Source organism: Nomascus leucogenys, chromosome 10 (genome assembly GCF_006542625.1).
Source record: "Nomascus leucogenys isolate Asia chromosome 10, Asia_NLE_v1, whole genome shotgun sequence".
Lineage (NCBI taxonomy): Eukaryota > Metazoa > Chordata > Mammalia > Primates > Hylobatidae > Nomascus > Nomascus leucogenys.
This window is the reverse complement of record NC_044390.1, coordinates 55095681-55119141: the sequence shown is the minus strand read 5'-3', so window position 1 is coordinate 55119141 and position 23461 is coordinate 55095681. Positions and strand designations below refer to the sequence as shown.

At 53.3% G+C, this 23461-nt stretch overlaps 1 protein-coding gene and 1 long non-coding RNA gene across 9 annotated transcripts in view; both read left to right on the top strand.

Annotated features, from left to right (window-relative positions):
• The first annotated feature begins 364 nt into the window (after positions 1-364).
• Positions 365-1008, top strand: LOC115836899. The gene is made up of 3 exons (XR_004031898.1): positions 365-433; positions 546-714; positions 804-1008. It is a non-coding gene; the product is annotated as an uncharacterized LOC115836899 (long non-coding RNA).
• Positions 1009-2228: 1220 nt separating this feature from the next.
• The window catches only part of TPM4 (tropomyosin 4), a 35779-nt gene continuing 14546 nt past the window's right edge, over positions 2229-23461 (top strand). For 2 of the 8 annotated variants that reach the window (XM_030820546.1, XM_030820553.1), the window contains exons 1-5: positions 2229-2454; positions 10732-10857; positions 16657-16790; positions 21412-21529; positions 23010-23080. In XM_030820546.1, the coding sequence (XP_030676406.1) occupies positions 2341-2454; positions 10732-10857; positions 16657-16790; positions 21412-21529; positions 23010-23080 (563 nt within the window). In that variant the 5' untranslated portion in view covers positions 2229-2340. The other 6 variants (XM_030820547.1, XM_030820554.1, XM_030820548.1 and 3 more) reach the window with 6 other exon arrangements.

Below are 23461 nucleotides of genomic sequence, written 5' to 3'. Positions count from 1 at the left end.
GGGCGACAGAGCAAGACTCCGTCTCAAAAAAAAGAGGGGGAATAAAAACAGTCCCCCCCGCTTAGGGCTCGAAGTGGGATCTGTGAGTCGTCTGCTGAGCTGAGTCCATGAACAGCATTTCTTCATTATCCACCCAGAGTCCTTACATCGTGACTGATGTCCCTCGAGATGCAATTATTCTGGTCTGCTTTTGTCACAGGAGGAAACTGTCTGTGTGGCATGGGGGAGGGGTGGGATAAGGGAGGAGGATGAAGAACGGAGTTGGGGAGGGGTCTGGGCTGGGCTCCCTTAACTCCAGAACACAGGGAGAAGTCAATGTCTTTAGCGCATGAAAGAAGTTCTAGAATGTTCTATTTGCTACCTTTTGAGCCCCTGCACCAACAGGGATGAAGTTCTCACCATGACAAAGAGAAGGAAGCTGGCTTAATGAACAGTGAGGCTGCTGGGAGGGGGCAGAGGGAAGCTGGACACTCTTGGCCTGAACCTACAGCCCCCAGTGGCACTGACCACTACCCATCTCTCCCACGATACTGTTTCCTCTACAGCCTTGGGCAGAAAACAAGGAGGCCTCCCTACCTCCACTTCATCCCACACAGGAGTCTTGATGCTGGATGGGAGTCCAGGAGTCTGTCTAGGAATCCAGGAAGGCTTCCTAGAGGAGGAGCCATTGCATCTGGGCCTTGAAGGATGAATAGAACTTTCCTAGGCAGAGAAGTGTGTGTGTGTGTGTGTGTGTGTGTGTGTGTGTGTGTGTGTGTGTGTATGTATGTGTTCAATTTAACAAACACTTTCCTGTCTTTTAGGGACCAGGTACTCAGAAGACCACAGACAAGACCCAGCCCCATGGCCTGCCCCAAAGAGTTCACATCTCATAAATGATGCTTAAATAATAACAATAATAGTAACAGCTCCCACGCGCTGAGTGTGCGCTGCTAGGACACAGCATGTGACAGGAATTCAGTGTCTGAATGAATGAGCCAATAAATTAAACTTTCTCTTTAAAAAAAAAAATTCTTTTTGTTTTATTCTTTTAGCTCTACTCTCTAAGGAAGGAAAAAGCTTTCTAGAGTCAGCAAATCCTGCCCCCGATTGCTGGAGGGGAGAAGGGAGGCATAGTAGGGCCAAGGAGACAGACGGCACAAAGGCCTGGGGGTGGGAAAACTGGGGTACAGGGGTCCAGTGTGGAGAGAGTTGGGGGCAGATTCTTAAGCGGGGAGCTAAGGTGCTAGGGCCGTCTCCTGTTCTTTGGGAACTGGGGAGTCACAGCTTGATTCTCAGCACAAGAGGGAGGGAAGGAAGTCCTGAGATCTAAGGAGGACAGCAGGAGCCTGCCCTGGGCTCCAAGAGTTTCAGAGATGGCCCAGATCAGTTGATCGAATGGCCTTCTCCCTGTCATGAGTTACAAGCAGAGAAGCCACAGGGGGGCAGGAGAGATGGAGAGATGGAGAGAAACACAGAGACAGTCACCAAAAGAGAGACAGAGGCATGGCAGAAAGAGGTGGGAGAAATCCAGGAAGGCTCCCTGGGGGTGGTGGCAGGAAATGGGGTGGAGGCCTAATCCCTGATACTAGAGAGGCAGGACCCAGAGGGGAGGAGAAAGCTTGATGCTAGGCTGGAAGTCCAAAAGTCTGTCTAGGAATCCAGGAAGGCTTCCTGAAGGAGAGGCCATTGGATCTGGGCCTTGAAAGATAAATAGACGTTTCCTAGGCAGAGAAAAGTGTGTGTGGGGGTGGTGGGGAGAGGGGGGGAACGGGGAATTGCTCATTTTCCTTAACAAGTACTTTCCAATTTTTAGGGGACCAGGTACTCAGAGGGCCACAGACAAGACCAAGGCAGAAAAGACAGGCGCCTCCCCACATTGCAGCTCCGGGACTCTGCGCCCACCCACAGCCCTCTTCATTCCTCCCAACGATGATGGGGAAACTGAGGCAGCCCAGAGCAGCCCCCACCCTAGGTCCTGCCCGGGCAGCTTCTCCTGGGCCTGTGCCATGCCCACGCGCCCACGCGGGACCTGTGTCACCAGGTTAAAAATGGAAACAGCTAGGATCTTTTTTTTTCTTCCTTTAAGAAAATCCTAGGTCCAAATAAGGCGAGGGCTGCGGGGAGCACGGTGAGCTGGCCAATTCCTCCTGAGCAAGCGAGTGGCGACTGGCCCGGCCGGCCTGGGCTTGGGCCTCCTCCAAGACTCGCCTGGCAGGAGGGCGGAGGCACCCCGGGAGGCTATAAGGCCCTCTCCTCCACCCTGCCAGGCTCACTCGGCCCCACAGCCACAGCCCCTGCCTGCCGCAGCCCCCACAGAGCCCGCCGCGCACCCCACACCCGCCACGCCAGCGCCCAGCCATGGAGGCCATCAAGAAGAAAATGCAGATGCTGAAGTTGGACAAGGAGAATGCCATCGATCGCGCGGAGCAGGCGGAGGCGGATAAGAAAGCTGCTGAGGACAAGTGCAAGCAGGTGAGGTGCCCTCCGCTGGGCCGCCCCGGGCTGCTGGGCGTCGTCTCTGTGCGGAAGGCCGGGGTCCGCAGCCCAGTTGGGGGTCGCAGACACCTGCGGGAGGACAGGAGGCTGATGCTTTGGCCGAGGAAGAGCGAGGGGACCATTGCCTTCCTTGGATGGGGTCCTGGGCTGGAAGGGGGGTGACGATCGGACCCATCCCCAGCAGTGCCAGTGCGAACAAAGTGAGTTTGACAGAGAGAGAGTTGGTGGGCGAGGGAGAGTGAGAACGTTCGTGAGAGAGGTCGAGGTGTTGTTTGAGCTGGGAGGCTGTGTACTAGATAGGGCGGTTGGGGACATGCTGTGTGTGTGTATTTGCGTGTGTTTGAGCGTATGTGTGTGTACGTGTGTGTGTATGTGTGTGTGTTTGCCCTTGGGTGTGTGTGTGTGTGTGTGTGTGTGTGTGTGTGTGTGTGTGTGTGTGTGTGTTTGAGACAGAGTCTCGCTCTGTGGCCCAGGCTGGAGTGCAGTGGCCTGATCTGGGATCACTGCAACCTCCGCCTCCTGGGTTCAAGCGATTCTCCTGCCTCGGCCTCATGAGTAGCTGGGATTACAGGCACCCACCATCACACCCGGCTAATTTTGTATTTTTAGTAGAGACCAGATTTCGCCATGTTGGCCGGACTGGTCTCGAACTCCTGACCTCAAGTGATCCACCCACGTCTGCCTCCCAAAGTGCTGGGATTACAGGCATGAGCCACTGCACCCGGCCATTTGTGTGTGTTTGAGCAATTCTCTGTGGGTGTGTGAACATTTCTGTGTGTGTCTGTGTGTGTATCTGCATGTTTGAGCATTTGTGTCTGTGTGTACATGTATTGTGTATGTTTGAGCGTGTGTCTGTGTGTCTGTGTGTGTATCTATGTGTTTAAGCATTTCTGCATGTGTCTGTGTGTGTACACATATTTGTGTGTTTGAGCAATTCTCTGCGTGTATCTGTATGTGTTTAAGCATTTCTGCGTGTGTCTGTGTGTGTAGACATATTTGTGTGTGTGTGAGCTGTTCTGTGTGTTTGTGTGTGAGTGTATCTGTGTGTGTTTGAGCCTTTCTGTGTGTGCACATGTGTTGTATGTGTCTGTTTTACGTGTCTGTCTGTACATGCGCATATGTTCCAGCTGAAAAGGGTGCGGAGGGGTAAAGGTGACTGTGAGAATGAGTGTGTACTAGGAGAGCTGTGAGTGTGTGGGACACTGCATGCGGCTGTTGGAAAGTAGGTGTGAAAGAGTGTGGGTGTGTTTGTGAGTCTGTGTGTAGATGGTGAGGGTCTGTGAGGGTAGCGGGAGAGGCTGGCTGTGTGTGTGCTTGTGCAAATGCTGGCATGACAGTGATTGAAAGTACATGTTGATGTGGCTATGTTTGTGTTGTCATCTGTGTATCAGGGTGATGGGTTTCTGCTGGCGTGTGTGTGTGCACCCGTGCACGTTTGGATGTGTGTTTCTGTTGTGTGTGTGTTGGTGACTGTGTTTCTGTTGGGGTGTGTGTGCATGTTAGATGAGTGTTTCTGTTGGTGTGTTTATGTGTATGAGTGTGTGTTTCTGTTGGTGTGTGTGTGAATGTGTATGGATGAGTGTGTGTTTCTTATGGGGTGTGTGTATGATTGTGTGCTTCTATTGGTGTGTGTGTGTGGATGAGTGCGTGTTTCTATTGGTGTGTATGTGTGTGGATGAGTGTGTGTTTTTATTCGGTTGTGTGTGTGTTTCTATTGGGGAGTGTGTGTGTGTGGATGAGTGTGTTTCTGTTAGTGTGTGTGTGTGAATGTGTGTTTTTATGGGGTGTGTATGTGTGTGATTCTATTGAGGTGTGTGTGTGTGGATGAGTGTGTGTTTCTATTGTGTGTGTGTGTGTTTCTATTGGTGTATGGATGAATGTGTGTTTCTATTGGTGTGGATGAGTGTGTGTTTCTGTTGGTGTGTGTGGATGAGTGTGTGTGATTTATGGGGTCGTGTGTATGTGTGTGTTTCTATGGGGGGGGTGTGGATGAGTGTGTGTTTCTATTGGTGTGTGTGTGTGTGTGCACGGATGAGTGTGTGTTTCTGTCGGGGTGAATGTGTCAGTGACTGTTTCTGCTGGCATGTGCGTGTGGATGTGAGGGGGGCTGTGCAGACCTGTGTGTGCGTGTAGGTGACATGTAGGATCAGGAAGCCTCCACTGTGACAGGAGCCCGCGGTCTCATGGGCAGCTGCCCGGGAGAATGGCAGGGAGCGCGTGTGTGTGTGGTGGGGTCCCAGGGCTGTGACCTGCTGCAGGGGTGACTGGGTGGGATCTGGGGACTGGGATGGGAATAGAGTTGAGAGTGAGTCTGAGAATCTCAATGTGTATGTGGGGGTGTCCCTGCTAAAAGCCTGGAGGCTGGGGCAGGGGGGTTGCCCATGGTAGATGGAGGACAGGGGGGCCATTTCCCATCTCCTGGCAGCCAAGAGCCCACACAGACCCAGAACTTTGGAGACAAGGGTTCTGGGAACCCTGGCAATGAGAATGCATTGGAGTTCCAAGGCCGTGGCCATGGTTTGGGGCAGAGCAGACAGGAGCAGTTGGTGGGAAGAAGGAAGGGAGTCCCCTCCTACAGAGCCATGTTCCCCGCAATGCTTATCCACACCCCGAGGTCAACTGCCAAGCCCTGGGGAGTGTCCAGGTCTCCGATAAGCCCTGGGAGATGCCTAGGACCACGGCACCGAGTGCCCAGCCCCACCCAGGCCAGGAGCCAGGCCAGCCCGGCAGCTAAAGGCGAAAGCACGGAGCTCAGACTGGCCATGTTTGAGTCATGGCTCAGTCGATAGCTGTCCCGGATGCCTGCATGAGTGAGATACAGAAGTGACAGTAGGGCCTCCCTCGCCACCCCATGAGAGGATTAGAGGTGACTGTACAGGTGGAACCCTTGGCCCGGAGCCTAGCTCAGAGTAAGCACTCAATAAATGTAGGTTGATTTCCTGCCCTGCCCTACTTCCCCTTTGGGCCTCCCCAGCCCCCCATGCCCCGGGGCTGCCCTAAAAGTCTGTGGCACATTCGTGCAGGCCAAGCCCCACCCCAGTGTTCCCTGCCACAAGCTCCCTCCGCCTTCTCTGTGCCCCTCCCTGGCAAACACAGACATTCATCCTGTGCTGGGCCAGCTTCTAGCCATCATTTAGCCCTCACCATGAGGGACTCAGCCAGAGATTCAGAGAGAAACAAGTTTATAGCACTAATTCTTACTAAGGTGTGAGTGGCTATCTCCCAGGGCAGCCACAAGTTCAAAAAGGAAGGATCCTTAAAGCCTCCAGCCAGCTGCATGGCCAAGGAGGTTATGCCTTTTTTGTCCCACAAAGATGCCCACTGGAGTAGGCTTGGGCTCAAAGCAAGTCTCCACAGACTAGCTTTGAGGCAAGCCTCCATAGACTAGCACATACTTTGTGTATGTCAGTCTTTCAATGTATTTTTATTTTTTAGAGATGGGGGTCTCACTCTATTGCCCAGGCTGGAGTGCAGTGGTGCAATCACAGCTCACTGCAGCCTCGAATTCCCAGGCTCAAGGGATCCTCCCACCTCAGCCTCCCCAGTGGAGATGCACACCTCCACGCCCAGCTAGTTATTTTATTTTTAGTAGCGACAGGGTCTCACTATGTTGCCCAGGCTAGTCTTGAACTCCTGAGCTCAAGTGATCCTTCCACCTCACCCCCGCAAAGTGCTGGGATCACAGACTTGAGCCACGGGGCCTGGTCTTTGTGACTCTCCTAGCTTCATGACTGAGGACATTCCTGCACATCTCTGAGCCCTCAGTGTCCTCATCTGTGAAATGGGAACACGAGGCCTTCTGAAGTTCAGGTGTGGAACTCAAGATCCCAGAATTCCGAAGCAGAAGCCAGAGCCCCACAGGAGCTGACGGCCAGTCCTGCTGGGGAATAGAGGCACTTAGAGCGCCTGATGCTGCAGGAGGCCAGAGAGAGCGGCTCTCGGGCCAGCCTGATCCCAGCACTGATTTCTGGCTCTGCTTACCCAGTGTGGGGAAAAGGACAAAGAGGCCCAGCCCGGCCGCTTCCTGCCCACTCCCCTCCCAAGGCAGCAACATCCTCCACCACTGGCCTTTGACCCCACATCCTGCCTCAGCCCTGCCCCAAGGCCCCATTTGCAGGGACTAAGGTAATCCTATGACAGGCAGGGAAACTGAGGCTCACAGAGGGACAACGATGGGCACGCGCCACCACGCCCGGCTGATTTTTGTATTTTTAGTAAAGACGGGGTTTCATCATGTTGGTCTCGCTGGTCTCGATCTCCTGACCTCGTGATCCGCCCGCCTCGGCCTCCCAAAGTGCTGGGATTGCAGGCGTGAACCACCGCGCCCAGCTCTCATTTATTTTTTATACTCACTGCCTACCACTGAAGGGTTTGGGGTTGTGTCTTCGATTCATCCCAAACACTTCCTATAGTGTTCTAATGCTGGGGCCCATAGTGGCCTCAGTCCCAGACCTGACCCCCAAGAAACTCCAAGCTGAGGGAGACAGACCATGAATACCTCCAGCTCAGAGGTCAGGGCCGGACCAGAGGGAGGGACAGAGGCTGGGAGAACTGTAGGCGTGGCAAAAGCTCTGCTCAGGGCAGCAGAGCAGGCCACCAGGGTTGGGGAGCCTTGGGACTGAGCATGGAGGGACGGTAGAAGCCCTCCCAGTGAAAAGTAGAAAGTCATTCTTAGCAGTGGGTCCAGCATGGTCTAGAAGTCAAGCAAATCAGCTTTGGAATCAGACTAACAAAGATTCAAATCCCCCACCTGTGTGGCATCAGGCAAGTCCCTTCCCCTTTCAGAGACTCAGTTTGCCCTTCTGTAGTATGGGGCTTCCCTGAGGCAATATTTGTAACATGCCCTGGCCAGGCATAGTGGCTCACATCTGTAATCCCAGCACTTCAGGAGGCTGAGGTGAGGGATCACCTGAGGTCAGGAGTTCGAGACCAGCCTGGCAAAACCCTGTCTCTACAAAAAATACAAAAATTAACCGGGCTTGGTGGCGTGAGCCTGTAATCCCAGCTACCAGGCAGGTTGAGGCAGGAGAAGCACTTGAGCCCAGAAGGTGGAAGTTGCAGTGAGCCGAGATCCAGCCACTACACTCCAGCCTAGGCAACAGAGCAAGACTCTGTCTCAAAAAATATATCAAAACAAATTGTAATACGCCCAACACATTCTAAATGCCAGATGGCCTTATCCCCATCCTCACCTGTTCTTGCCCAAATATTTCCCCCAAAAAAGTAGTCAAAACCCCAAACCAAACAAAAAAAAAAAAATCCAAACCAGCCAGGTGGGGTGGCTCATGCCTGTTGTCCCAGCTACTCGGGAGGCTGAAGTGGGAGGATCCCTTGAGCCCAGGAGTTCGAGACCAGCCTGGATAACACAGCGAGATCCTATCTCAAAAAAAAACAAAAACAAAACAAAACGCCCAAACCATCTTCATACCCTGATGAGTCCAATGCTGTCAGATTTGCTCTCACTCTTCCTATATGTTAGGAGAGTCCTGTGCTGGGCACACAGTTGGCACCCAATAAATGCTGTGATCCACAGATCTGCAAGGAAGTCAGGTGGACACTATAAGTCAGGGTTGACCTATGAAACGTCTTTAAGGAAACTGGCTCATTTTCTCAGTCAAGGCAGAAGTTCAAAAGCAGCTGCCAGAATGCTCAGAGACCAGCATGTCAAGGTTTCTGTTCTTCAGATGGAGAAACCGAGGCCAGAAAAGGGGACGGGGGTCGCAGAGCTTGGATTTGGAGTCAGGCTTCCAGGCTCCCCACCTAGAGGTCAAGGTCAGGCCCTATAGACTCTGACCTTGCCCTGATCAGCTGGCCGCCCTGGGTTGGGCCCTGTCATCTCCCCATAGCTTGGGACGCTCCTGAGGGCTTCAGACAGGATAGCCCTCCCTGTTCTCTGTAGCATCTCAGCTAGAGACCCTTGCAGGTCACCTCAGTGACATCAGCTGAATCCCCAGCTGCCAGCCTCCACACCATCCTCCAGCTGACACCCAGCAGGCCGCAGGATGGGAAGCCTGGAGTTCACACTTCCCAGCTACTCGGGAGGCTGAGGTGGGAGAATCACTTGAGCCCAGGAGGTCAAGGCTGCAGTAAGCTATGATCACGCCACTGCACTCCAACCTGGGAGGCACAGCAAGACCATGCAAAAAAAAAAAAAAAAAAAAGCAAAAAAAAAAAAAAAATGCACACACACACACAGCAAGATCATGTAAAAAAAAAAGCAAAAAAAAAAAATGTGCACACACACACACACACACACGGGACACCTGGTACATTTTGCACATCCACTCAGGAGTAAGCATGTAACCCAGATAGGATTCAGAGCTCAGTCTAGAAGCCACGGGCACAGCAGCTTTTTTAACATACCCTTTTCAGGAAAAAAGAGAAGAGAAACAAGTCAGAGAGGAAGGGAATCTGGCCTAGTGTGAGGAACAGGGCCAAGGGCTTTGTCTTTGTCAGCTCAGGCAGTTATAACAAAACCCCATAGACTAGGTGGCTTCAATAATAGACATTTATTGTTTACAGTCTGGAGGCTAGATGTCCAGGATCAAGATGCTGGCAGATTAAATGTCTGGTGAGGGCTCTCTAGCTAGCTTGCGGACGGCCACTTTCTTGCTGTGTCCTCACATTGGAAGAGGATAACCAAGTTCTGGTCTCTTCTCATAAGGGCCTTAATCCCATCATGGTGGGTCAACCCTCATGACCTCATCCAAACCTCATCATCTTCCAAAGGCCCCATCACCAATTACCATCACATGGAGATGAGGGCTTCAACATATGAATTGGAGAGGGGGCAGAAGCAAGCATTCAGTTAATAACAGGCTTATATTCAGAAGACCTGGGCTCAAATCCTGTGTTGTGTGACCTGGGGAAAGTCATCCCACCTCTCTGAGCCTCCTGCTGTGGGGAGAAAGCAGGAGAATGAAACGGGGCTCAGTGGGGGCTGCCTGCCCACCCTGGGAGTAGGAAAAAGATCAGTGTCAAACCATCTGAAGCAAAAGTCAGATCCAAGCCAGGTGTGGTGACTCACGCCTGCAATCCCAGCAATTTGGGAGGCCGAGGCGGGCAGATCACTTGAGGTCAGGAGTTTGAGAGCAGCCTGGCCAATATTGCAAAACCCCGTCTCGACTGAAAATACAAAAATTAGCCAGGCGTGGTGGTGTGCACCTGCAGTACCAGCTACCAGGGAGGTTGAGGCAGGAGAATCACTTGAACCCAGGAGGCGGAGGTTGCAGTGAGCTGAGATCGTGCCACTGCACTCCAGCCTTGGCGACAGAGCAAGACTCTCAAAAAAAAGTCAGATCCAGGCATGAGCTGGATATGATCACCCTAATCCAGAGTTGGGGGCCCAGGGAGGGAGTTTCAGCCTGGAGGTGACAGGAAAGGCTTCTTGAGCCAACTCTAGACCGGTGTGGCGGGGGGGTGACAAAGATAGAGAGGTGATGAGGTCTGTGGTTTATATCCCATAGGCCTGAGCTTCTCAAACTAGGAGTGGTGGGAGGATAGGACTCTTGGGATAAACAGAAAACTGAAAATTTAGGGAAAGTAGGGGACATTTTTATTAAAATGAACACGGCCTATATGCAAAAATTTTAAAGATTTAACCCGAGCCTTCAAAGAAAGTGGTCCTGTAGGGGCGAGTCTCTTCTAGCCAAGCCCCCAAAGCCCAGAAATGATGGACTAGGTCTGAGCCCTTCAGCCCTTCAGCTCTTCAGAGTATTTTGGTAAGACAGTCTAAGAACCACTGCCTTGGGCCATAGGGAGCCATAGCAGGTTCTAGGCAAAAAGAGGGCAGGCGTAATTGTTAGAAAGTTTCTCTGACCCCGTCTTGGGGTCAGAACCAGAGGGAGAAAGGCTGGGGACAGAGATGGGCGGAGGGATCCAGGCGTGGAGAATAAGACTGCTTAACTCCAGGTCACGGTGAGGCTGCACCTCTGAACTGGAATGGGTGTCTTTCTGGAAAACATTTGGGGTCTTCAGTTTCCCAAAAGCTGCCATTGATCTCCCTAGAGTACTGGGGACCCCAATAAGCCTAAAACAGCTGGTCCTCAGGACGAGGGAAAGATGTGAAAATCCCACTATCAGGTAGTATGGATGGCGTGGTGCATGCTATTGTAACCCCTGTTCTACAGATGAGGAAACTGATGCCCAGAGAGAGACGGAGGACTCTCGTGAATATTGGGGGGAACCACCCCTGCACCTCGGGGACGTGACCCCCCGCCCAGGCTGACCCGTCCCCCGCTCTGTCGTCCCCAGGTGGAGGAGGAGCTGACGCACCTCCAGAAGAAACTAAAAGGGACAGAGGACGAGCTGGATAAATATTCTGAAAACCTTAAGGACGCGCAGGAGAAGCTGGAGCTCACGGAGAAGAAAGCCTCCGATGTACGTGTGCAGGGATGCGGGAGCCCGCGGCGGGGCCAGGCCGGAGCCCCGGGGCCGGGAGGGCGGGGAGAGCCGCAGGGGGAGGAGGAAGAGGAGGAGGAGAAGGCGGCGCCTCCCAGCGCTTTCTCCAAATAAGTCCCGAAAAGGGGCACTTTCCAGCAGCTGTGGCCAGCGGTGCCGACGTCAGGCCCTCCCCCAGCGGTGCTGACGTCGGCGGTCCGGCCGGGTGACCTCACCGCCCCGACGGCAGCTGGCCCGGGGGGCGGGGAGAGGCGGGGGCGGCCCCCGCGCAGGCAAAGGCTTGGGGGGCCGGGGCGCGGCTGAGCAGCTCTCGCCGGAGCCGAGCCCAGCCGAGCGTCCGCCGCTGCCCGTGCGCCTCTGCGCCTCCGCGCCATGGCCGGCCTCAACTCCCTGGAGGCGGTGAAACGCAAGATCCAGGCCCTGCAGCAGCAGGCGGACGAGGCGGAAGACCGCGCGCAGGGCCTGCAGCGGGAGCTGGACGGCGAGCGCGAGCGGCGCGAGAAAGTGAGCGCCCCGGCCTCGGGCCCCGCGCCCGCAGCCTCCTCCCCCGCGCGCCCTCCTTTCTTCCCGGCTTCCCGCGCTGCCCGCCCGCGCGCAGTCCTCGGGCCGCCTTTTTAACGCCCTCGGACGCCGATCGCGGACCCACATCCCTGCGCCCGCAGAGGACCCCCTACTTCCTCCGCGTCCTCCTTCCTGGGCCTGGGACAGGGGAGGGGGCGCCGCCTCCGGGTCGGGCGGGGCCGGCCGAGCGGGAAATGGGGGGATGGGGCGGAGGGGGTGCGCGACCTCCGGGTGGAGAAGTGGAGCGGCGGGAGGGGGCGTATCGTGCAGGCTCCGACTCGGAGCTGGCGCCGGGGTCCCGGGCCGAGGGGAACCCGCGACCGGACTTGTGGGGGGAATAAGGATGGAAACGTGGAGCTTCCATTGTCTGGGGTTTGGCCGGCCGACAGGGATTTCGACGGGGGTCCGGGGATCTGGGGAGGGGGTCGCACTTTCTTGCCTCTTTCGCGGCTTCCCGGCTTCTGCTTGGACTTCCCTGACCGTTCCCAGGGGCGCGGCGGCGACGTGTCTGCTCCAGGCGGCGCGGGGGATGGGGGGTGGCGGAAGTTCAGCCCCGAGCTGCCCGCCTTTCTCTCTCCAGCTGATTCCTGCGGGAACTGGGGCGGCGGGACCCTGCCTCCCTCCAGAAGGCCCCGGGAACGCTAGCGCGGGGCCTTGAACCCACGATCGTTTGAGCGCCTGCTGTGCGCCTCCGCCGCGAGTCGCAGGGCCCGAGATAGACAATGGGTCTGAAAAAGGAGGGAGTTTCACCATCCCCTCTGCATCATCCTCCTGGCTGTCCCTCGGGACAGATGGTGGCACCGCCAGGGGCTGGGGACAGATTTGGATTCTGGTCCCATATCATGCCACCCACCAGCTGCATGACTTGGTATTTGCTCTCTAGGAGCTGTTTCCCCATCTGCGAGTAGGACTGATAAGAATCCCGACCCCCCAGAGTAGCAGGGAGGGTCCCAGGAGTAAAATCTCAGGCGTGGAGCCTGGCGCTTTGTAAATGCTCAATTGTGTTGTTGTTTTTTGTTTTTTTGTTGTTTTGTTTTTAAGACAGTCTCAGGCTGGAGTGCAGTGGTGCGATCTCAGCTCACTGCAACCTCCACCTCCCAGTTCAAGCGATTCTCCTGCTTCAGCCTCCCGAGTAGCTGGGATTACAGGCACCTGCCACCACGCCCAGCTTTTTTTTTTTTTTTTTTTTGATTTTTAGTAGAGACGGTGTCTCACCATGCTGGCCAGGCTGGTCTCGAACTTCTGACCTCGTGATCTGCCCACCTTGGCCTCCCAAAGTTCTGGGATTACAAGCGTAAGCCACCGCACCCAGCCCCAATTGTGTTTTCTCTGCCCTGGGAAGAGCTCATAGACAAATGGAGGCAGGGAGCTGACTTACTGATGGAGCGAGGTTTGCATTCCACCCGTTTTCTGTGCAGTTATGGGAGCATGACAGGGGAGGCTCCAAAATGGAGGTTGAGCAGGGTCTTATAGAATAAATAAGTTTGCTGGGACCAGAGACATGGGCGTGCACAGACTCAGAGGCAAGAAAGTTGTATGGTGGGGGTGGGGGTGTGTGCGGGTAGAGGTTGAAGCCCAAAAGCCTTGAAAGTTAAGCGCTGAGGCTCAGGGTGGGGACCCTAGAGGGGCAAAAGATACCCAGCCAGATGGAATTGCTGGTGTGAATTGCCAGGTCTGGAAAGAGCCCAGATGGGGGCTGCAGCATGGGCCTTGGTTGAAGCCTCTAATCCTGTAAGGGCTGCTTTGGCCCGAGAGGCCTTAGAAACCCGGTGTAAGCCTCAATCGGTAGCCGGTCTGGCCTCTTTCTCACACTTAACCGACACAGCTCTTGCTCTGATCTCATCCCAAGTCATCTCGCTGGAGGACAATTAACTCAGCTTCAAAATGGCCCTCAGCCTGGAGCCAAGATTTAGCAGCAGGACCGTCTAGTTGGGAGAGCAGATGTTTTTGGAGAGATGAAGACTTCTTGAAAAAGTTCAAAAAGTTCTTGAAAAAGCAAAGGATGCTTCTCTCGGTCTGGGAGAGAGAAAACCTCTCCCAGGGCAGAAGGAACTAAGACCAGGGGTGGGTTAAATAAAAAAAAAACCCTTTCACTCTTGTAGAATAAGCCAGGAGCCGGCGTGTGGTAGACTTCTGGGCCTGTTTCCCGACAGCTGGTTTCGTTTAGATTTTTGTGTGATTAACTGACATCTTCCTGTTCCTTTGCCACATGTATCTAGCAAGCCTCTTTTACCTTATAAGGGAAATCCTTTGTAGCGTGTGGAAGGCTTTGATTGCAGGAAGGGGTGGAACCCAAAATGACTCGGCAGTGACTAGCAGTTTTTCAAAAATACATATATATGTATGCATGTACAGATATGCGTGTATCTCCTAACTCCAGACAGCTGAAAATCTGCCAAAAGCGTTGTTTGCCAGGATTCAGAATTTCCCACGTAAGGGCTACTCACTTCTTAAAAGACAACTCATGAATCAAGCACCTCTGTTTGATCTTTAAAATCAATTCCTCGACTGCTAATGGGTACACAGTGTTTTGTGTGTTTGTTTGTCTTTGGCGGGTTATGAAAATGTCCTGGAATTCGATAATGGTGTTGGTTGCAGAGTTTTTCTGCAACATCAGTTCCTGGCCCAGTTACTGAAGGTGGTAGGAGGAGTTAAGATGTATGCAATTAAAAAGAATGAAAGGCACCCATTCATGGGAAAGCCTCAGTGACATTTCTTAAGACGGTTTCATCGATGGTTTTCACAATTCTCTGCATTTGGTGTTTCAGAGGACGCTGCAATACGAAACACCTGTGGGAGTGCCCTCTTTCTGCTTCTAGGAATCTGAGGCTGAGAAACCTTCCTGACTCTACTTGTGTTTTTCAGCCACGTTAGCCTCATTCTGGTTTTTTTTTTCCCCCAGTATGAACTCAGGGCAGGAGAGGGAGTGGTTTCCTAATGAGTTTTGTTTTGTTTTTTTTTTTTTTTTTTTTTGAGATGGAGTCTCGCTCTGTCACCCAGGCTGGAGTGCAGTGGCGCGATCTCGGCTCACTGCAACCTCTACCTCCCGGGTTTAAGCCATTCTCCTGCCTCAGCCTCCCAAGTAGCTGGGATTACAGGTGCCCGCCCCCACGCCCAACTAATTTTTTTGTATTTGTAGCAGAGACGCGGTTTCACCATGTTGGCCAGGCTGGTTTCAAACTCCTGACCTCATGTGATCCACCCACCTCCGCCTCCCAAAGTGTTAGGATTATGGACGTGAGCCACTGCGCCCGGCCTTCCTAATAATTTCGATAGCTTTCCCCAGTTCAGGGATTCTTCATTTGTCCTGATAGGAAAAAGCTAGCGTGGCTTCCCTTTTCCTCTCGGTTGAGGCCCGTTTGACCCATTCTCAATATTCCTTCCAAAGAGCGGGCATCGCCAGAAAACTCGCCTGGCCTCGTGGCCCTGGCAGGACCTAGGGGACAGGTTCGGACAAGGAAGAGCCATGGGCGGGTCTTAAGAGGCCATTCATTTCTTACCAACTCTGAGTCACTGAATAAAACCACTTCCCCCAGTGGGGCCCCTCGGTTTCCTCACCTGTAAAATGGGTGCGATGTGTGAGGATGAAATTGCGGTAAAATAAAACCTTGGCAGTAAGAGATGCCTTTCTCTGGCACATCCCACCTGCTGGGGGTAAGCAGCGCCACCCTCTGGAGTTAGAGCCTCAAGGCAGTCCTGTAACTAATCAGGCTTTGGGATGGAAAGGGCCAGGATGATGAAGCAACCCTCCCAACACCACGTGGCTGTGAAAATGACAAAGCATGGTCAGGCACAGTGGCTCATGCCTGTAATCCCAGCACTTTGGGAGACTAAGGCGGGTGGATCACATGAGGCCAGGAGTTTGAGACCAGCCTGGCCAACAAGACGAAACCCCGTCTCTACTAAAAATACAAAAAATTAGCCGGGCGTGGTGGTGCCCATCTGTAATCCCAGCTACTCAGGAGGCTGAGGCAGAATTGCTTGAACCCGGGAGGCAGAAGTTGCAGCAAGCCGAGATCGTGCCATTGCACTCCAGCCTGGGTGACAGCGCGAGACTCCATCTCAAAAAAAAAAATTAAAAAGAAAATGACAAAGCGGGGATTCCAACCCAGCACTTTTTGGCCCTGGAGTTCCTGCTTTAATGCTTCCCATTGTACTTCCTTCCTTGTAGGTAAAAACACCTTGAAAAGCCAATAACACTATTGGGGTATGTCTTCCACGCCTGCAACCAAGTTTTCTTTCCCTTTCGTATCTTTTTGTCCTGCCATCTCTCAGCCAGGCTGATTGAAGGATGGAATTCCAATGAGGCTCCCCCGCCTCATCCCACCTTGGTAATTGCATGGCCAACATTTAACTGAGGGCTCCATAGTCTTGCATTTATCTTGCCGTTCAGGTGAATGGGAGCGGAACTCACGGGACACAATGAGCCAGGTCACTGATGGCCTTGCTTTCTAGGAATCTCACAGTGAGCCCTAGAACTCTATGTGGTAACACTGTGTGCCTTTTTCAGAGCCTGTCTTAGATCTTAGCCTAACGTTGGGTCTGTTGTGTTGCTGGAGAGACCAGCACTGACATTCATCTCAAAGCACATGGTATGTTTGTCTCTTATGTTGACTCAACTACCCATCTTGTACTGGGACACTCGCCTTTTTTTTTTTTTTTTTTTTTTTTTTTTTGAGACGGAGTCTTGCTCTGTCACCAGGCTGGAGTGCAGTGGCACGATCTCAGCTCATGGCAACCTCTGCCTCCAGGTTCAAGCGATTCTCCTGCCTCAGCCTCCTGAGCATGTGGGACTACAGGCACGTGCCACCACGCTCAAATAATTTTTCTGTTTTTAGTAGAGACAGGGTTTCACCATGTTGGCCAGGATGGTCTTGATCTCTTGACCTTGTGATACACCCGCCTCGGCCTCCCAAAGTGCTGGGGTTACAGGCGTGAGCCACCGCACCCGGCCCCCAAAGTGCTGGGATTACAGGCGTGAGTCACCACACCTGGCGATGCTCGTCTTTTGCTATGGAGTGGTAGATGTTTTTCCTGGACATTTTCCAGGAAGATCATACTGAAATTTTGGTATGAGTGTAAAAATCCCTATGGCCTGGACTCCTGGGTGGGCTTTGACGGGGAAAATCAGGTTAACAGAGGGCAGGACATGGGGGAGGCTCCCACTGGTGGCTGGCCTGATACTTCTTAACATGGCTGCACCTCCGACCTCCCCAGGCTGAAGGTGATGTGGCCGCCCTCAACCGACGCATCCAGCTCGTTGAGGAGGAGTTGGACAGGGCTCAGGAACGACTGGCCACGGCCCTGCAGAAGCTGGAGGAGGCAGAAAAAGCTGCAGATGAGAGTGAGAGGTAAGGACGCTTTGAATCTGGTGGCATCCGTGTTTGCTTTTGGAAAATGGGGATCATGCTGCCGACCTCGCAGAGCTGGTGTGAAAGTAAACAAGGTCACAGGGACATGCACGTGTCCACAAAAAAATGCATGACAGCACTTTGTAAACCGTCACTCCGTGGGTAGAGATGTTTATCCGTGGCCAGGCGCGGTGGCTCACGCCTGTAATCCCAGTACTTTGGGAGGCCAAGGTGGACGGATCACCTGAGGTTGGGAGTTCGAGACCAGCCTGGCCAACATGGTGAAACCCCGTCTTTCCTAAAAGTACAAAAAAAAGTAGCCTGGCATGGTGGCGGGCACCTGTACTCAGGAGGCTGAGGCAAGAGAATCGCTTGAACCCAGGAGGCAGAGGCTGCAGTGAGCCGAGATCATGCCATTGCACTCCAGCCTGGGCAACAAGAGCGAAACTCCATCTCAAAATAAAGTGAGTGGTGTTTATCCTTATGGTAACCATGAAAAGAAACTTCCGACAGACAGAAAGGCAAACAGAATGGGCAGATGTGAGACTGCAAGTATGACTGTCCATGGTGGTCGGTTTGCAAAGCGCTGCTTCTCGTATTTTCTCTGAAAGCCACGGTGCCTCTTCTCAGTGTTCTCTAGACACCAAACTTCAGGGTAGGCCGGATGCAGTGATTCCTGCCTGTGTTCCCAGCACTTTGGGAGGCGGAGGCGGGCGAATCACCTGAGCTCAGGAGTTCAAGGCCAGCTGGGGCAACCTGGTGAGACCCTGTCTCTACAAAAAATACAAAAATTAGCCGGGTGTGGTGGTGCGTGCCTGTACTCCCGGCTACTCAAGAGGCTGAGGTGGGAGGATCACTTGAGCCAAAGAGTTTGAAGCTGCAGTGAGGCAAGACCACACCACTGCACTCCAGCCTCAGTGACAGATAAGATTCTGTGTCAAAAAAAAAAAAAAAAAGCAGAGTACTGTGGAAAGGAGGAAAGGAAACTTGGGATGCATAGGTGATTGTTAGCAGAGCTGTCAGGTAGGCTTTAGGCTTTTGGACGGTGACACCTATTTCAGGGACAGTTGCAAACCAGCATGGTTAATGTACTTGCAACTGACCATGTGCCGGGTGCCGTGGCTCATGCCTGTAATTCCAGCACTTCATGATGCCAAGGCGGGTGGATCACCTGAGGCCAGGAGTTTGAGACCAGACTGGCCAAGATGGTGAAACCCCGTCTTTATTAAAAATACACAAATTAGCTGGGCGTGGTGACGGGCACCTGTAATCCCAACTACTGGGGAGGCTAAGGCAAGATCCCCCAGCTTGAACCCAGGAGGCAGAGGTTGCAGTGAGCCGAGATCGCACCACTGCACTCCAGCCGGGGCGACAGTGAGACTCCATCTCAAAAAAGAAACTGACCATGTTCCTCGCCCCCCCATGGTATCTGTGCTGCATCCCAGCCACCAGTAGGGTGTCTTCTCCTCGGGAGCCAGATCATTCTCTGGCACGCCTTGGCACAGGCTTTCTGGAAGACTGAGGGTAGATTGTGTAATTTACAGAAGCAGCAGTCTCTGTGTGGTGGAAAAGGAGTTCCTTGTGTGGCAATGGTGTGGGCCCGACCAGTGATCATCGCGTCTGCCCCTCATTCACACCGGAGTTCTCACTTGAGCCAGCCACCATGCTTTTGCAGTATAAATGCCTCCCAAAGATTCATTTCTTTTTTTTTTTTTTTTTTTTTTTTTTTTGAGACAGGGTCTTACTCTGTCACCCAGGCTGGAGTGCAGTGGTGCGATCACAGCTCACTGCAGCCTCGACCTCCTGGGCTCAAGCTATCCTCCCGCCACAGCCTCCAGAGCTCCAGAGTAAAGCTGGGACTACAGGTGCATGCCATCACGCCCAGCTAATGTGTCGCCCAGGCTGGAGTGCAATGGCGTGATCTCGGCTCACTGCAAGCTCCACCTCCCGGGTTCACGCCATTCTCCTGCCTCAGCCTCCCAAGTAGCTGGGACTACAGGCGCCCGCCACCACACCCAGCTAATTTTTTTGTATTTTTAGTACAGACGGGGTTTCACTGTGTTAGCCAAGATGATCTCGATCTCCTGACCTCATGATCTTCCCGCCTCAGCCTCCCAAAGTGCTGGGATTACAGGCACGCCCAGCTAATTTAAGACGCATTTCTGATTGTGCTGTTGTGACCGCTAACCAGAGATTAGAAACCAGCCAGGGAATCTTGGAGATTGCATGTTGCCTAAGCTGGAAATTTCTTCCCAAGTAGTGGAACAGCCAGGGCAGAGGGAACAGACGCTACTGCAGACTCTGCTTCAGCCACTGAATCAAGGGAGAGAGTGGCAGCTCGGGCAGCCACGGGGCAGTGGAAGGACCCAGTCACGAGAGCTGCTGGCTGTGCCTGTGGCCTGGGTTAGCTGCTGTTCACAGTCAGACCAGCCTGGCTGGATGCTGACGTCGAGGACTCCCATATTGGCAAACCAAGAGAGGCTGCGAAGGCCAGTCTCTTGTTTGCACCATGTCCCCAGAGGCCTTTGGTGACACCCCTGTTAGAGACTGATGTGTCTCAGTAGAAAGAATTCTATACTTGAAGCTGGGGGATCTAGAGTCAGCTTCTTCCACTGGCACTTTCTATGGAGCCTTGGGCAAGTCACTTTGATCTCTTGGGTGCTACAAGGGGTTTTGGGGCAATAAATAACCCAGCAAGCTTGCTCACATGCTGAGGGTGAGACCTCGTACAGGTGGGGGAGGGTGTTTTGAGACTTAGCTGAGAATGGGTGACACCCCATGTGGACATATTTATTGGACAGCAAGAAGCATATGGTCTCTATGCTGGATGGGAATGATATATATCAATGACACATTATCCCAGGCTGGCCTCTTCTTTTCGTTTCTTAAATACACAAGGTCTTGGCAGGGTGCGGTGGCTCACACCTGTAATCCCAGCCCTTTGGGTGGCAGGCGGATCGCTTGAGCCCAGGAGTTTGAGACCAGCCTGGGCAACATAGTGAGACCCCATCTCTACAAAAAAATATTGAAAATTAGCCAGGCATGGTAGTGCATGCTGGTAGTCCCAGCCACTCAAGGGGCTGAGGTGGGAGAATCACCTGATCCCAGGAAGTCAAGGCTGCAGTGAGCTATGATTACACCACTACACTCCAGCCTGGGCAACAGAGTGAGAACCTATTTCAAGAAAAAAAAAAGAAATACACATCGTCTTGCTCTGTCATCCAGGCTGGAGTGCAGTGGTGGAATCACGACTCACCGCAGCCTTGAACTCCTGGGCTCAAGCAATCCTCCTACCTCAGCAATATAGCGAAACCCCCACCTCCACAAAAATATTTTTTTAGTTTAGCCGGGTGCGGTGGTGCACACCTATAGTCCCAGCTACTTAGGAGGCTGAGGCAACAGGGTCTCTTGAGCCTGAGAGGACAAGGCTGCCGTGAGCTCTCAGGGCACCACTGCACTCCAACCTGGGCAACAGAATGAGATGCCATCTCTCAAAACAAAAGAAAAAGAAAGGGAGCACAGACTCTGGAGTCAGACTGCCAAGGGCTGAGCCTCAGCTCTACCACTTACCAGCTCTGTAACCTTAAGTTACTTACCCTCTCTCTATGCCTTAGTTTCTTCATTTGTAAAATGTGGATAATGTACCTGCTCCTTAGGGCAGTTGTGAAAGTGAAGGCACTTAGAACTAAGTGCCTCGTAGTCAGTAAAGATGAAGGGAGGCTGGGCGCGGTCGTTGGCTCACAACTGTAATCCCAGCACTCTGGGAGGCCAAGGCGGGCAGATCACTTGAGGTCAGGAGTTCCAGACCAGCCTGGCCAACATGGCGAAACCCTCTCTCTACTAAAAATATAAAAGTTAGCCGGTCATGGTGGTGCACACCTGTAGCCCTGGCTACGCTGGAGGTTGAGACAGGAGAATCGCTTGAACCCAGGAGATGGAGGCTGCAGTGAGCTGAGATCATGCTACTGCACTCCGGCCTGGGTTACAGAGGGAGAGTCCGTCTCAAAAACAAAACAAAACAAAAAAAAAACAAGATGAAGGAAATGTGTGCACAGAGTTCCATCTTTGCAGTGTGTTACAGTGCTCAGTAGATTCAGAGACTCATTTAGATGAGAGATGGGACTAGGGGTGGTGTCTCACGCCTGTAATCCGAATGCTTTGGAAGGCCAAGGCAGTAGGATCACTTGAGCCCAGGCGTTTGCAACCAGCCTGGGCAACATACTGAGACCCCATCTCCACAAAAAATAAAAAAATAAAAAAAGATAGGCGGGGCACAGTGGCTCACGCCTGTAATCCCAGCACTTTGGGAGGCCAAGGTGGGCGGATCATTTGAGGTCAGGACTTCGAGACCATCCTGACCAACATGGTGAAACCCCATCTCTACTAAAAAATACAAAAATTAGCCAAACATGGTGACGGGTGCCTGTAACTCCAGCTACTCAGGAGGCTGAGGCAGGAGAATCGCCTGAACCCGGGAGGCGGAGGTTGCAGTGAGCTGAGATCGTGCCACTGCACTCCAGCCTGGACGACAGAGCGAGACTCCATCTGAAAGAAAAGATAGATGAGAGGTGGGTGGAGGGGTGTGAGTGAACGGCCGTCCTGATGAGATTGCTCCTTGCAGAGGAATGAAGGTGATAGAAAACCGGGCCATGAAGGATGAGGAGAAGATGGAGATTCAGGAGATGCAGCTCAAAGAGGCCAAGCACATTGCGGAAGAGGCTGACCGCAAATACGAGGAGGTGAGTGGGGCTGGCAGATGGCGCAGCAGCAGGAAGTGGGAGGAAATGCATCTGCTGAGATAGGGAGGACGCCGGGGCCAACGAAAGGAAGCTCTCGGTTAGGTCAGCTGTCCTCCTGCGTGAACATATGTTTGTCCAGAGACAGCCACTTGGCTAGGAAACTATCTTTCACGATGCCAGAAAGTGCCGCGGATGCTTGTCTAACGTAATGGGAAAACCGAATGATCAGCTCACTTGTGTCATTAGCAGGGAGTTTTGGCACAGCTGGGCAAAAATGGAGGATTGTGGTCCCAAGCCATGGAGTTTCATAACATGAAAGCTCAGGCCCTCCTTTGCCTCCCTCGATGGCTCAGCTCTTCCCTCCCTCCTCTTGTCTGCCTCGCTCCTCGGGCCTGAGGAAGAGAATCAGGATTTCCTCCAGGCCCCAGGATGGCTCTTTCAGTTGAAGCGCCAGCAAAAGGCCAGGTGCGGTGGCTCGTACCTGTAACCCTAGCACTTCGACCGAGGCGGGAGGATCACCTGAGGCCAGGAGTTTGAGACCAGCCTGGGCAACATAGTGAGACCCCATTTCTAAAAATAATAATAGTAATAATTAGCTGGGTGTGGTGGCATGCACCTGTAGTCCCAGCTACTTGGGAGGCTGAGGCAGGAGGATCGCTTGAGCCTGGGAAGTCAAGGCTGCAGTGAGCTCTGACTGCACCACTGCACTCCAGCCTTGGAGACAGAACAAGACCCTGTGTCAAAAACATAAAAAAGGGCTGGGCATGGTGGCTCACGCCAGTAATCCCAGTACTTTGGGAGGCCGAGGCAGGCAGATCACCTGAGGTCATGAGTTCATGACCAGCCTGGCCAACATGGTGAAACCCCGTCTCTACAAAAAATACAAAAATTAGCCGGGCGTGGTGGCGCATGCCTGTAAGCCCAGCTTTTTGGGAGGCTGAGACAGGAGAATCACTTGAACCCAGGAGGCGGAGGTTGCAGTGAGTCAAGGTTGCGCCACTGCATTTCAGCCTGGGTGATGGAGTGAGACTCTGTCTCAAAAAAATAAAAAAGAGGCCGGGTGTGGTGGCTCATGCCTGTAATCCCAGCACTCTGGGAGGCCGAGGCAGGTGGATCAGGAGGTCAGGAATTCGAGACCAGCCTGGCCAATACGGTAAAACCCCGTCTCGACTGAAAATACAAAAATTAGCTGGGCGTGGTGGCACGCGCCTGTAGTCCCAGCTACTTGGAATGCTGAAGCAGGAGAATCGCTTGAACCCAGGAGGTGGAGGTTGCCATGAGCCGAGATTGTGCCACTGCACTCCAGCCTGGGCAACAGAGGGAGACTCTGTCCCCCCGCAAAAAAAAGAAACACCAGAAAAACCCATGTTGCCGCTCGTCTAGGGGTCTGGGTGGGGCATCACTGGGGGCTGTCTGCAGTGGTTGAGAGAGGACATGGCTGGTAGGGATCGGGCTCAGCTGGGCTTTTCTGTCTCTGCAGGTAGCTCGTAAGCTGGTCATCCTGGAGGGTGAGCTGGAGAGGGCAGAGGAGCGTGCGGAGGTGTCTGAACTGTGAGTGGTAGAACAGGACTGAGCGAGGCTGGCTCAGTTCCTGGGGCAGAGTGGGAGGGAGCTGGCTGTGTTGGGAATTGGCTCTGACCGGGGCCTCTGCTCAAGTGGACGGGCGTCGGGGGCTCATGGCTCATCCTTTCTCTTGGCTTCCGTGACAAAGAGAGGTGGTGACTTGTTCTTACTGCCATGGGAAGCACTGCCCACGTGTTGACCCTTTCTGCAAAGATATGAGGAAATAGGAGTGAGACAGGAGGCAACAAGGAAGCCCAGAAGTCCCATTTTCCCAGAGAGGATATCTCAGGGGACTGTGCCATCTTAACAGAACACTGACCTGCTCCAGAAGGCAGGCTCCCCCAGTCAGTATGTAAATGCTTTGCTCCT